This window comes from Notothenia rossii (assembly GCF_949606895.1).
Source record: "Notothenia rossii genome assembly, chromosome: 6".
Taxonomy (NCBI): domain Eukaryota; kingdom Metazoa; phylum Chordata; class Actinopteri; order Perciformes; family Nototheniidae; genus Notothenia; species Notothenia rossii.
The window spans coordinates 18913517-18927410 of NC_136909.1; the positions used below are offsets into that span (position 1 = coordinate 18913517).

Consider the following 13894-nt stretch of genomic DNA (forward strand, 5'->3'; position numbering starts at 1 on the left):
AATCAAAGTGTATGAAAGCCTAGAGGCTGTAGCTTGTTGTCAGCTGCAGGGGTAAGAAGGCCAGCTTTTAACACCAAGCGGGAGTGCCACCTGCCACTCTGCTGTTAGGATTTGCCCCCTGCTTCGCTTCTCACCCCAGAAGGCATCCCCCAATGAACCATGCTAATTGAAAGTGACACAGCCAAACAACATCGGCAACATCTCTGCACATGCCAAGAGGAAAACACTTAGCTGTTGCACCAAGCCCAAACATAATTTGGCTTTCTCTTTTCATCCTTTTTTCTGGTGGTATTGCTGTACTTCTTTGTGTGCTTTTTATTTTGTCTCTTTTGTTGGCACACTGAGTAACACCACACAGGCAGAGGGATTAAGATGCAGCTTGTTTATATGACTTGTGAAATTTCAGTTTCACAAAAAGAATAGGCAGACTGCGGGTGAACTACAGTGCATGTCACACGACTCCCCGTAGCTGTTCCTTGGCTCTCTTCTGCTCTCTGCTGTAATGAGAGGAAATGAGAGCCTTGACCCATGTCCCTTGCCACCAAGCCTGAACATTTGATCATATCCAGCTCCCTGGCAACCAGATGAACTCGACCCCCCCCCCCCCCCCAGCACTAGTCATACGGAGGGGAGGAACACTACAGGGACCAGTGGAGATCTTCAAAGCGCTGAATATTACCCCAAGCTAATAGGGAGCCACTTGCTCACTAATCGCCTGTCTGTCACTTCCTGGCATTCCCTGGCATCCAGCTGGCACACAAACATGGCCTACTCTAAAGACTCAGTCAAAAGAGCTTCTAAAGGTCCTAATTGCTTCAGTAGTGTAAATTATGTGACATTTTATAGACCGGAATTGCATATACTGCCCATTCAATTGCATTTAATACAAAATCGACATAGCACATCTATTTATACAGCACTGACACACCCAGAAACTCACACACACACACACACAGCCTGTTCTCCATCCCAGTGTAATCTTCCCCGCCCCACTCAGATGTTTCTGCTTGACACTCTCATGGCGGGCGGCAGATGGCACAAGCAGCCTACTCTTATATTTTATTGAACATTATTTGTTTTATTCATTTTGCTCAACATATGCACTGCTGCAAACTGCCTCACTCACAGCCTCCAGTTGAAACCATCTAATATTCCTGACATGAGCGAGTAATTCAAAAGAAGATAAGCAATTTAACTAAAACAGCCAGTCATTTTTGCCACTTTTCTCTTTCTACAGGCATCCTGAAGTTTCATGAGGTGTATCTGGGCGAGGGCATGTCAGAAGTAGGGTCTGACTTCCAGGAGGGGGGCAACGGAGGGGTGGTTTGCGGCTCCTCGCTGGAGCAGTACATCGCCAGTGCCCGTGAGGCTCTGGGAGTTGAATCGTATTACAGCAGGTGAGATTTGTACAGCTGTCACAGTGAAAGGAAACGTCTACTGTTTGTTTATGAGCTCATTATGCATGTGAAACACTCATTTAGGACTTTTTGCTTGAAAGTTTGCACTGTTTGCTCTTATAACTAATAACCCAATACCTATTTAGTCTACATCCAATTTTTTATGTTGTCTTTTTCCTGAGCTGGGATAGCAATAATGGATTAGCAGACAAGGAAGAAAACATACCCACATAAACTTTATTGACAAACAAATTAAAGAAAACCAGTACAAATCACTGTTTGATTACCAAGTGCACTTGGAAAGTGCTAGATGGTCATCAGAAGCCAGTGTAAACAATACATGACTCCCCATCAAGAGTGTAGCCCAAACAAACAACAAAGATTAACACTTACACTCTAATCCCTAGAGCTAGTTGTAAAAGGGATTATTTGATCATTCAGAAAGTGTGTGTTTGTAAAAGAGTGTTATTATGCCCCATTGCGCCCTGTGATGACAGGCTTCTACTACCTTGCTAAAGTACTCCGCTCTCACCACAGTGGAATAAATGAGACGGAATAATGGCTCTTTGGATAGCCAGACTATTGAACCCACCAAACAAACATTAAACCTGACAACTAAAGGAAGAGAGGATGGGATTTCCTGAGAGTATAAGGAAGAATGGGAAGAAGGTTGTGAAAGAATCAATGGAGTACAATTCAAAGAAGCCGAGGCTGGTGGTTAAAGAGCAGAACAGGGATTGTAGCCATATGGGACTCTACAGGAGGAGATGGAAATGGTGGCGAGATATATCGACAGCTAAAATCACCCTTTGACATCATGGCGTCTACACAGCATTTCACATTGCCGTTGTTCTCTAGTTGGGGTTTGATCCATAGTGCCCAGCTGGTCCGCCCAGTGCCAGCCTCCGCCACCCTAGCAGCCTGGCCCTCCTGCCCCATTACCAGCTCATTTACTACTCCAATAGGAAGCTGTACACACGCCACTGCGCCTGGATGGGCACAATATGGCACCACTTACCAGCCCATTCATTCTCCAGAGTGGAGAAAAAGAGAGGCAGCACTCTGAAATGACATGGATGGAGAGGAATGGGGGAGAGCATATGTGTGCGAAAGAAAGGATGATGACAGTAGAAAACATTGTATTAAAGAGGCCCTATTATGCTCTTTGGGGGTTTTATGTTCCTATAGTGTGTGTTAGGTTGTTGCATATAAATTGTCTGCAAAGGCTAAAATCCCAAGTTCATACACTCCTCCCCCTGCCTGAAATGCCTCCATTGGACTCCTTTGTTTCCTGCCGAGACATAATGACATCACTATGTAACACGTGCGCTTCTATTGGCTTGCGCTCCAACACACTGTATGCGATCTGCTAATGGGCGTGACATCTCTAAGCGGTTGACGAATCACAACAGAGCCAGCCAGCTAGCCAATCAGAGCAGACTGGGCTCTCGTTTCAGACCGAGAGTGAAAGGGCAGTACTAGAAAATAAAGACCTTTTGAACAGTAAAGCATGTAAACATGGCACAGTAGAGGCACAAAATACAAATACGAAACCTGAAAATTAGCATAATATGGTCCCTTTAACTAATTGCTTTTTTTGTACCATCATCTTTTGAAACGGATTTATATTCTGCATCCAGCATTTCTTCAGTCCACGTACATCTGTCGATATGTATACACCCCCGGGGAAATGAATCTCAAAACAGATATATAATGCAAGGACTTCAATGAAATTGTGGCGTTGGTGGTGGTGGCAGTGTGAGCATGAGATGATGAGAGATCCATGGTGCAAGAAGCTGACATAAGAGTTACACGATGTGGGTGCATCATAGGAGAGGTTGAAGCATGAAGGGAGAGATAGGGAGGTGGTGGTTGAGAGGTAGTGTTTGTGGGTTGGGGGTGGTTGATTCCCCACTGACTGGATCAGCATCGCTAGCATTATAATGAAAGGATTTATCTCTGCTTACCATCAGGGTGTTGGACCAAGCCTGGGAAATTAGGCCAAGTGTGTGTGGGTAGAACAGTGTGTTTTGGGGGGAGATCAGCAGTGTGTGTAGTTGACTTATCCGCTGAGAAACAATGTAAGTCTGTGTATTGTCTACTTTCCCCAAAGTGCCCCTTTCTTGCCAAGAAATCTCGGCGGCTGTGCATGTCTCTCACTCTTTCTCCATCTATCTTTCAGAGGGTGCTCGAGCAGCGAGACAGAGAGCGAGGCAGGAGATTTGTTGGACCAACAATTTGAGGAGCTCAACAACAAGCTTAACTCTGTCACCGATCCAACGGGCTTCCTGCGCATGGTGTCCAGAAACAACCTGTTCAACAGGTAGGGGATGATTCACAAATCACCTGCACGTTCCAACCCTCTCACTGTGGGACAGCCATAATTAGCAAGCGCTACATAGACCCGCTTTCTCACAAAATAAAAGAAGATGAAAAATATGTGCTTGGGTCAGGAGATTCACGGGTATTGTGGTTCATCTGTGAAAGGATTCTCTTCTCCATTGTTTCGCCAGCGCAGAGGCAGCATGTGAATCCTTCTTATTAAAATAGACTGAGAAGAGCCAAGCTGCTAAAGCTCTTATCAACCTACTCTGATGGGGCTGTGTGTGAGTGTGCGTGTGTTTGTGCACGTGCGTGTGGTTTTAAGATGTTTGCACTATCTGTGTTTGTTTGTTGTGCAGATTTATGACTGTGGTTATTTCAGTGAGTCTGCCAGTGGCCCCTTCAGAGTATTATTTAACGATACTATGCTAAGTATTCGTTTACACTGAGATGATTGGTAATGTATACCAATAGAGTGTGCGCTTGTCTGTGCATATGTGTGTGTGTGTGTGGGTCTGGGTCATATTTCCCTGTCCTCGTCCACAGTTAAGCTGCTCTTTGATGAGAGGGTAATTCCAGCTTTAATTGAGTCTCGGTGCTCATTAAGCCCCTTTAATGGGCTGCCGGTAATAATCCGCTCATTCTTTTGGGCCTCAAAAAACTCTGGATTATAAAGCTCCTCGTGCTTAGAGCCTATCGTTTATCACAATGTTAAAGCAAGAGAAAATGAAGAAAAGATCATTGTCATTTCAAGCCATCTTGGGGTTTCATGTACATATATGAGCTTTTCAAAAGCTCTCAATGACTTCACTTCTCCCTTTAATGTTCCTCTACATGTCAAGATTTAGGCTATTAGTGTTATTAATTCCTCAGTATTTCACAGTTACTGACAATTAAGGGAAAGAAGAAATATAATGAACTCTAATTGGATGACATTTCAATCAAAATAGGTGCAAGAACAATATCCTCACATTAAAAGACCAGTGCTTCTTTACGTGATATCTTCACTCTGTGTTATCATAGATTGCCCTATTTTAACACAGAGATTCAATCTTCACCAGAGATCTTGAAAGGATTACTATGGGAAGGTGATAATGAAAGTCTCCTCGTGTCTAATCCCCTCAGTGTGTAATTGAATACGTTTTTATTGCCAATGATAGCATAGTGAGATTTTTGGAGGATCTTGATTAAGTTGTCAGTGGAGGAGCTGTTAGCACTGATAAAACAGGCATCAAAAGAGCTGCCACTATAAATACAATTGAATTAGGTCAGTAGAAAAAGCCTAATGTGTGTGTAATAGAGGCTAACTTGTCGCCCTTTGTATCACCTCTCAGATCACACTTGAAGTGCCCAAAATAGGCAGCCGCCGAATGCAATCTTCAGAGTTCGAGTCACGGCTTTCAGTCTTTTCTTTACGCTGTCTCCCTCTACACTTGACACTCACCTTCTCTTGGCGTATACCCTGCCTCCTCTCTCATTCTTCCTGTCAGGCTAACAAACGATTGTTTGCTTTCCCATGGAGGCTCATGCCAAGGCCTGGGAGAGAGACAGAGTGTTGGGAGGCTGGAGGAAAGCCAGTGGCCGGGGGCTACCAGAAGGGCAGGATAGATGTCTTTTGGCTGGGGCCCGGAGGAAACTCTGGCTGGTGGAACAGATGGAGAGAAGTGACATGTGCGGCCATAAAGCTCGGTCCATGTGCCTACAGCACCAAAGGCTTCTTACCCCACGGCCACCATTAGCACAGTTATCAGTATGTCGCGCGTCTCTGCCTGTGGAGGGGAGATCTCACCCCCGTCACACAGCAGACAAGCCTCAAACACACAGGGAACTATTTCTGTTAGTATTGCAAAAACACTTGTTGGAAGAGGATTGAAGGGTCTTACAATCGTAGAGAGGGTCGCTGTAAAGATGAGATGAGCCCGCTCTCAGCCTCTTTTGGTTGTGATTCTGGCAAGCTGATGGCATTCAATGCTCCTTCATGTTTCTGTAGGCACTACACTACCACAGTGCTATACTGCCATCCAGTGGAACTTTTTATAATGACATCATGTTTTCTGAAGCTACGCTCATGTGAAATTACATGTGAGTTCACCTAGGGATTAAAGTGCAATAGAGATCCAGTACGGCCTGCTATCATCTGCCTTTTGCTCAGTTTGTTTTCGGATCTGACAGATATCATGTTAGAAAAAAAAGATGGGTCTCTGATAAAGAGTGTTAGATCTCACTCTTCTTCTGCAGCAGTAAACTGCTACCACACACAAACTCAGAAGAGTTCCCTTGCTGAGTTTACATCGTGTTAGATATATATCTGATGTTATTGTATGCAGTTGTTCGACATGAAGCTTTTTCAGCTTTGTTTCCTGCACACATGCGAGGCTAATTTTTTGCAGATCAACAAACATGAATGACAGTGTAAAAAATCATAATAGGTAACAACATACACTCTATAATTGACAAAATGGTAATGTGAATATAAAATACAAGTTCAATAAAATATAGTATATGGTATGAGTATTTTCAATATGTGATAAACTGCCTCAAACAGCCTTGGGTCGCCAGCATAACAGTTTGAGGCACAAAAATAAAAACAGCATTACTTTATGTTTGTGCAGGAGCTGCCAGAGTATGACCAGTCTGTTCAGTAACACCATGTCACCCACCAAAGACGGTACCTCTTCCCTGCCTCGTCGCTCCAGCAATCTCGGAAAGCCTCCACTTCGGGCACTTTATGATTTGCTCATTGCACCTATGGAGGGGGTAAGTACTACCTTTATGGGTCATTGCTTGAATATTGATTTAGTTGTGTGGCAGAGAGAAGAGTGTAAGAGGAAATGCAATTATGTGTAATGTTAAACTAATCCTTTTGTCTGACAGGGCTTGATGCACTCCAGTGGGCCAGTTGGCAGACACAGACAACTGGTGATGGTGCTGGAGGGAGAACTGTACCTCATCCCCTTCGCTCTGTTAAAAGGAAGCTCCTCTAATGAATACCTCTATGAGCGCTTCAGCCTCATCGCCATTCCCTCCATTCAAGGCCTCGGATCTAATGCAAAGGTTGGCCTTCTTGTTCATAAAATAATACTACATTTCGATTTGAAACTACGTGATGAGTACTTTAATTATCCACAGTTTCTACCTTTTCAGTGTCCTACAACATGAAGTAATCTCTGACAGGTTGTAGCGGTAGAGTGTAATCTTTAATATTGTGCCCCTAGACGAACTCCCGGCGCCCTGGACCAGCTCCTTGCGGAGGTGTCTCCATGGCGGCAGTGGTGGGGAACCCCCGCCTGCCCTCACCTGTCATGGACCGCTGGCTGTGGGGACCCATGCCCTCTGCAGAAGAGGAGGCTCACATGGTGGCAGAGCTTCTGGGCTGCCAGCCCCTGGCCGGTCCTGCTGCTACCAAGGAAAGGGTGATGAGCGCCCTCTCACAGGCTGAGTGTGCTCACTTTGCCACCCACATTTCCTGGAAATTAGCAGCTCTGGTGCTCTCCCCGAACCCTGAGAGCGTGCCTGGTGGGTCGAGTGCCAGTGGGGGAGTAGGGACATTGGGGAGAGGGGCCGGGGGAAGGAGAGGCAGCAGTGGTCGAGGCAGGAAGGGCTCCGGAAGCGGCTACACCATCCCCGAGTCCCTCCACATGCAGGATGACAGCAGTGACGTGGAGAGCATATGTGATAGTCCGCCGCTGCAGGAGTTCCTGCTCACAGCTGCAGATATACTGGACATGAGGTTGCCAGTCAAACTGGTGGTGCTTGGGTAGGTTGGCTGATTAAGGGAAACACATTTAAATAGAGTCTTTATGTTGATTTAAGTCCTGAATTTTCATTTTATTTCTTAAAGTTCTATGGGAAGGTCATTTTATGTGTAAATCTGTGATGAAATTAATCACTCAATAGATGTGAAGTGATGATTATATTATAACTATTTTAGAAAAATGAATTAGAATGTAATATAATAACCTGGACAGATAATAAAAGCAAATAATGCTTGAAATGTTATTTTATTAAGCATTTTATAGCTTTCTTATTAAATGACCCACTGGTGTGTCATTTGGCTACAGGTCGTACCAGGAGTCCAGCAGTAAAGTGACTGCAGATGGTGTTGTGGGATTGACCCGGGCTTTCCTGGCTGCCGGGGTGCAGTGTACTCTCGTGTCCTTGTGGCCTGTCCCTGTCGCAGCCTCCAAAGTTTTTGTCCATGCTTTTTACACTGCCATGCTTAATGGGACCAAAGCTAGTGCAGCACTGGCAGATGCCATGAAGAATGTCCAGAGCAGCAAGCAGTACTCGCACCCCTCCAACTGGGCAGGTTAGATATGTGATTCACCCATAATTCTACATTCCCATGATAAAAACAAAGATAACTTGGAAATTAAGCTCTTTTTATTGCAATCTTTCTCTTCAGGATACATGCTGATTGGAAATGATGTGAAGCTTAACAGTCCCTCTTCCCTCATTGGCCAAGCTTTGGCAGAGATTCTACAGTATCCAGATCGAGCACGAGATGCTCTGAGAGTTTTACTCCACCTGGTAAGACATGGACCCAAGAACAAACACACACGCACGCACGCACGCACGCACGCACGCACGCACGCGCACACACACGCACTATATATTCATCACTTTTGAGAACATTACCTTGACTTACATTGACTAACCAAAACAGTAACTTTTCCTGGAGTCTTACATAGACGATAAATGCTACTTAGCTAATCATATCCTTAAACTAAACCTAACCTTAAACCAAGTCTTAACCCTAAAATGCACACTTCAGGATTTACTATTTGGGCGTAACAACCAAAGACATGTGAAAAAATTATGCTGATGCTGCACATGTCTGGTACTTGCAGGTGGAGAAGTCTCTTCAGAGGATACAGAACGGCCAGCGGAACTCCATGTATACATCCCAGCAAAGTGTTGAGAACAAGGTGGGGGGGGTCCCTGGCTGGCAGGCTCTGTTGACAGCCGTGGGCTTCCGACTTGACTCTGTGGGCACTGGTATGCCCTGTGCCGTCTTTTTCCCCACTGCGGATCCAGGAGACAGGCTCCAGCAGTGCAGCACCACTTTACAATCACTCCTGGGTAAGCACACCGTCCAATGTTTGACTGATTGGGTGATATGTGTTTGTTATGATATGTTTTAACGCTGTTTTCCATATACAATGTAGCCAGCTCTGTCCTCTTTGTTTCATATCACTCCACAGTCGACCTGTTTAGTCAAAGCGCTACTTAGTTTGGGGGTATTAAGACCATGCCTTGTGTGTGAATAATGAGTATCTCTCTTTGATCCCATCCCTCAGGTCTGCCGCCGCCAGCTCTCCAGGCTTTGTGCAAACTCATCACAGCTTCAGAGGCAGGAGAGCAGCTCATCAATCGGGTAGGCCCCTGCAGCTATGAGAAAATGCTGCTGGAGTTTTAAGTGTAATGCACCAGATAGAAGGTGGTCTTTGTCTCAAACACCTTTTCTATTATTCATTGTTAGGAGCTAGTAGGTCACTTCCTTTCACTTTCTCTGAAACTCTTATACTGCTTTGTACCACGAGGTTCTCGCTCGAACAGAATATCCATTGCATGAGTTAATTACGTCCAGATTCAGTACTCTTAACGCACCAGCAACTCATGCTGCAGCTTAATCTGCATTGCTGTGCAGCATAAAAGCCGAACGAGCACTTCAAGTACAACACCTTTACTACAATCTAAGTCCTGTTCTCTTCTACCCAAGCTCGTGACCCAAGAAAATTAATCCCTCTTTACGTGTGGCATGTGGCTGTCATATGCTCACTGTAAAGTGAAAGACTATCCAGTTAGTTGCTAATTAGTTTTTGTTGCCCTATACTGTGGATACTGGTCTCAATGCAGAGAACACCAGATATGCTCAACCTAATCTATGTACTGTATGCTGATTGCATCGAGCTGTAAACACCTCTGTTTTTACCTGAACCCTTGTACCCTTTGGCCTGTGTGCATGCAATTAAAAGCCTTTTCTCTCTCCCCTGACCCTAACGTGCGATCTGAAGGCTGTTAAAAATATGGTGGCAATGGTAAGTGTGCCTTCACCTACCTGCACTCTTTCCTATCCTAACCTTTTTCCTCCAATCTCCACTTAATGTTCTGCAACACTGAAAAAAACGTCTTTCTTAGAAGCCGTATGACACTAATGTTCAGCTTTGTTGTTTTTGTGCTGTTTTGCATTTGCATGCATTGTAGCCAAACAATCATTTACTGTGTTTCTTTTTCTTTTTCATTGCTGGTTCCTGCAGTCAGATCTAAGGGATTTTTAGTATTAAAGGATTAACAACCCTGGTTCATTACAGTTCAGAGGAATGTCTTAAGGTGGTGAAGGGGATAAAGCTATGATGTAAGAGAAAAACTCTCATAATTGAGCAAAAAATAGTCAGCAGGCGAGGCATGTTTCTACTTTTAGAAAAGTTAAGTCACGTTAACAAAGGTGTCTCTGTCCCCAGCCAAGTAATCCCAAACATAACAGGCAAGTGTGCTCCCAGGGAACTTGTAAAACCCCATAAAGCTGACACCCTTTCAGCTCGGCTCCCCTGCAGGTGTTCTGTTGATCTCAATACTCAGAAAACATTAGTTTTTTTTTTTACAGTAGTTCCGCAAAATATGTTTTGCTCTACACAGAGGAAAATAAATATTTATTGAGAGCATGCAACTATAACACTTTGATGATTTAATTGTTGGTCTCAAATCATGTTTTCCCATTAATTTCATCAGTAGATTTGACCAGTTTATTGTGTTCCTGTAATCATTCATAACCACACCACGCCTGATTTCCCTGTTTGTCTTATTTGTCTTCTTCTCCAGCTCCATCAGGTGCTAGTCCAACTACAGACAGGAGAAAAAGAACAGGATTTCTCCCTCCAGCCCATTCAGGTGTCCATCAGTGTGCAGCTATGGAGGCTGCCAGGATGCCATGAATTTCTGGCTGCTCTTGGTGAGTCAACTGTTACCTAAGAAAACCTTCTAACTTATCACCCACCATTCATCCATGGGGACTCTCAGACCCAGTGGCAAATGTATAAGTTATAAATGTTGATTTTTTTTTGTGTGTGCAGGATTTGACTTATGTGAGGTAGGCCAAGAAGAAGTGGTGCTAAAGACAGGCAAGCTAGCCAACCGCCGCACCTTGCACTTTGCTCTCCAGTCTCTGCTGGCGCTGTTTGGTAAGATGCTTTTATCCTCTTGTTCATTGTATAATTTAAGTTCTTTTAAATGTTTTTTGATTGGGCATTTTAATCATCAATGTGCATTCAATCTTGCAATCAAGTTGTTTTCATCAGGTGTCACATGATTTCCTTTTCTCCTTTTCTCTTGTCCAGACTCCACAGAACTGCCCAAGCGTCTAAGCCTGGATAGCTCATCTTCCCTTGAGTCTCTAGCTTCAGCCCAGTCTGTGTCTAACCCCATGCCCATGGGATACTCAAGCCTTCCTTTCTCTCCTCCTTACCTGGACAATCAGGCCTCAGATGCCATCTCTGTGTATAGCCTCAGCTCTGTAGCCTCCTCCATGAGCTTTGTTTCCAAGACAGATTGTGATTTCCTTGGTCATCGGCAGCGCGGTGGGGCCACAGCACACTACTCTATCCACAAACACCCTCATGTCCCCCGCAGTCGCTCGTCTCCTCACGGGGCAGCTGCAGCGGCAGTGGCTGGAGCCCGGGGGGATGATGAGGAATATGAGGGCTTTTCTATTATCAGCAGCGAGCCACTGGGAAGCCACTGTGACTCTCTGCCCCTGCCCCCAGGCCACAGCCAGCGCCACCGTGGAGGCAGAGGGGTTGTTGGTGGGTCCAGCACAGGAGCAGGGAGAGGCTACACTGTATCAGTATCGTCAAGGGGCAGTGTCAGCACCCCTACATCCCCCGTTAAAACATGCCTGGTGCCCAGCCCAAACTCACCATTCCAGAAGGTGGGAAAGGTGAGCAGCTCAGATACAGGTGAATCGGACCAGTCCAGTACTGAGACGGACAGCACTGTCAAGTCTCAGGAAGAAAAAGCTGTCCCTTTGGACCCTCAGGAGCTGGCACAGAAGATTCTGGAGGAGACTCAGAGCCATCTACGGGCTGTGGGTAGTCTTCAGCGGGCCGGGCCAGAGGGTGCAGCAGCTGTAGGAACCTCAGTGCGAAGCAGCACCTTCCGCTCTTCTGAAACTAGTGCGTTCAGCCGTCCTAACAGCAGTGCTAGTGGCCGAGCTCAATCTTCCCCCAGACCCAACCCTCCCTCCCGTTCCTCTTCTCTTCAGAAAATAAGCTCTGGCTACAACAGTCCTGCAATCTCTGAGTCTTCACAAAGGGAGGGCAGCCATCCTTCGCCCACTCTGGACAGCCAGTTCAGATTGAAGTACCCAAGTTCTCCATACAGCAACCACATCTCTCGCTCTCCGAGTAATGTGTCTCCCATTTCAGGTCACCTTTCCCCGGCAGGAAGTGCTCCATCCCCTGCCCTGTCGTACTCCTCTACAGGCTCTACTTGCTCTACTTCGGCTGATATACCTGACTTGGACCGGCTACGAAGAGGGGTCATTGATGAAAAAGTCCAAGCTATTCACAATCTGAAGACCTTTTGGGCTAACGCTGCAGCCCAGCACCAGTCACACCTAGGTCCTGTCAGAGCTGTCCACGGTGCTCCTGGCCCTCTTGCTTCTGCTGGCAGGGATGTACTGAGCCTTCTGAACCTCTCTCCACGTCGTTGCTCCCCTAATGATAACCAAGACAGCCTGGAGCTGCGGGAGCTGGGGCTGCAGTCACTAGATAGGAACAACAAGAATGGACACAACTTCTCCAACCCTAGACAAGTGGCCCCGTCACCCACAATTTCCACAAGCAGTAGCCCTGGTCCTCGTTCTATCCGACTACCTGCTGGCAATGGATACAAGTTCCTGTCGCCTGGGAGATTTTTCCCTTCCTCTAAATGCTGAGACATTTAAAACGGTCCCATACTTTTATCTATCATTTAATATCCTGTGCGCTGGAGGAGAGGGGCACTTTTTGAGGACTACTATTGGTCCACTAAGTTTGACTGACAGAAGGATTTGATTGGTCGGAGAGCGTGATCCCACAGAGGCACATGAATGCTTTAGAGAGTGTCTTGTCTTTGTGCCCATAACACTGTAAATGGCAATGAGAAATACTCAACGACCTGATACTGTGTTTGTGTGTAACTGTGTGTCAGGTAGATGTAATTGCCATTTGGTATTTTTCTTTGCTGTTTGTGTGGGCCAAGATGCAACAGACTGATTTTCTCCATTTTATTTTATGTTTTTAAATGTAATGGTTATTGTTATTATTGTTTGTTATTGTTATTAATATTATAATTATTATTATTATTATTATTATTATTATGTTTTGTAAATTAATTCCAGTGTTTCACAATCAGTATTAAGCGTTTTTATATTATTAAAAAGTGAACAAACATGTACCATGTAAAGAAGGATAGAGTGGGAAAAAAAGATTTAATATTTTTTATGAAATCAAAAGGGCATTTTGCCTGATTTCTTTGTGAATTGAGTGTCTGCTCTGAAGCATGGATTCTCTTGCTATTCAATGTTAAGTACCATGTATGACTTTTTAGCCCATGATTTTTTGAGATTAAACATGAAAGTTTAATGACGACCATCTGTCATATATCAGTAAACTGTTTCAATAAAAACATCATGTTTGCTTTCTTGTTTGCTGACTTTTGGCTTATTCTGTTGAATGGTGCCCTCGTGGAAGGATGGATATATAGAAATATAGATGGATAGATATTACTTTTAAAAGTCTTCTTCGCCATAAATAATGTCCTTTTGCAAGGGTGTCACTTGCTGTTAAAAAGTAGTGGAACAAAGAGGGTGAGAATATTTTTTAAATGGTCGGGTGGGTAAGGTATGAGGTCACAGTAGATTCCTAGGAAGAGTAATGGAAAAAACAGGCAGAAACTAGAACAATAATTATTTAACGTACTGATCAGTGCATGCATGTTTTTGGATCCTTTGAGAATTAGCAGGCAAGGGACTTCTAAGCTTTGGACGATGCAAATTCAAGTATTATATTAACATTGTTTGATGTGTCATATGTTGTGTAAAAAAACTACTTGTTGCAAGATGTTTGACAGAACAATTATGAGGACATAATCTCCAGCGTTCCCAGTGTAAAGTGTTCTTCGGGAAAAGTTTTGTA

The 13894-nt window shown here is 44.7% G+C and overlaps 1 protein-coding gene across 4 annotated transcripts in view; it reads left to right on the forward strand.

Moving 5' to 3' along the window:
• Positions 1-13406, forward strand: part of LOC307043248 (tetratricopeptide repeat protein 28-like) — a 170883-nt gene extending 157477 nt beyond the window's left edge. For 3 of the 4 annotated variants that reach the window (XM_079687581.1, XM_079687583.1, XM_079687584.1), the window contains 13 exons: positions 1238-1397; positions 3580-3720; positions 6332-6476; positions 6594-6773; positions 6935-7476; positions 7781-8028; positions 8125-8249; positions 8570-8801; positions 9020-9096; positions 9737-9760; positions 10542-10671; positions 10793-10900; positions 11057-13406. In XM_079687581.1, the coding sequence (XP_079543707.1) occupies positions 1238-1397; positions 3580-3720; positions 6332-6476; positions 6594-6773; positions 6935-7476; positions 7781-8028; positions 8125-8249; positions 8570-8801; positions 9020-9096; positions 9737-9760; positions 10542-10671; positions 10793-10900; positions 11057-12654 (3710 nt within the window). In that variant the 3' untranslated portion in view covers positions 12655-13406. The remainder of the gene's footprint in view (positions 1-1237; positions 1398-3579; positions 3721-6331; positions 6477-6593; positions 6774-6934; positions 7477-7780; positions 8029-8124; positions 8250-8569; positions 8802-9019; positions 9097-9736; positions 9761-10541; positions 10672-10792; positions 10901-11056) is intronic. The other variant, XM_079687582.1, reaches the window with a different exon arrangement.
• The last annotated feature ends 488 nt before the right edge of the window (positions 13407-13894 follow it).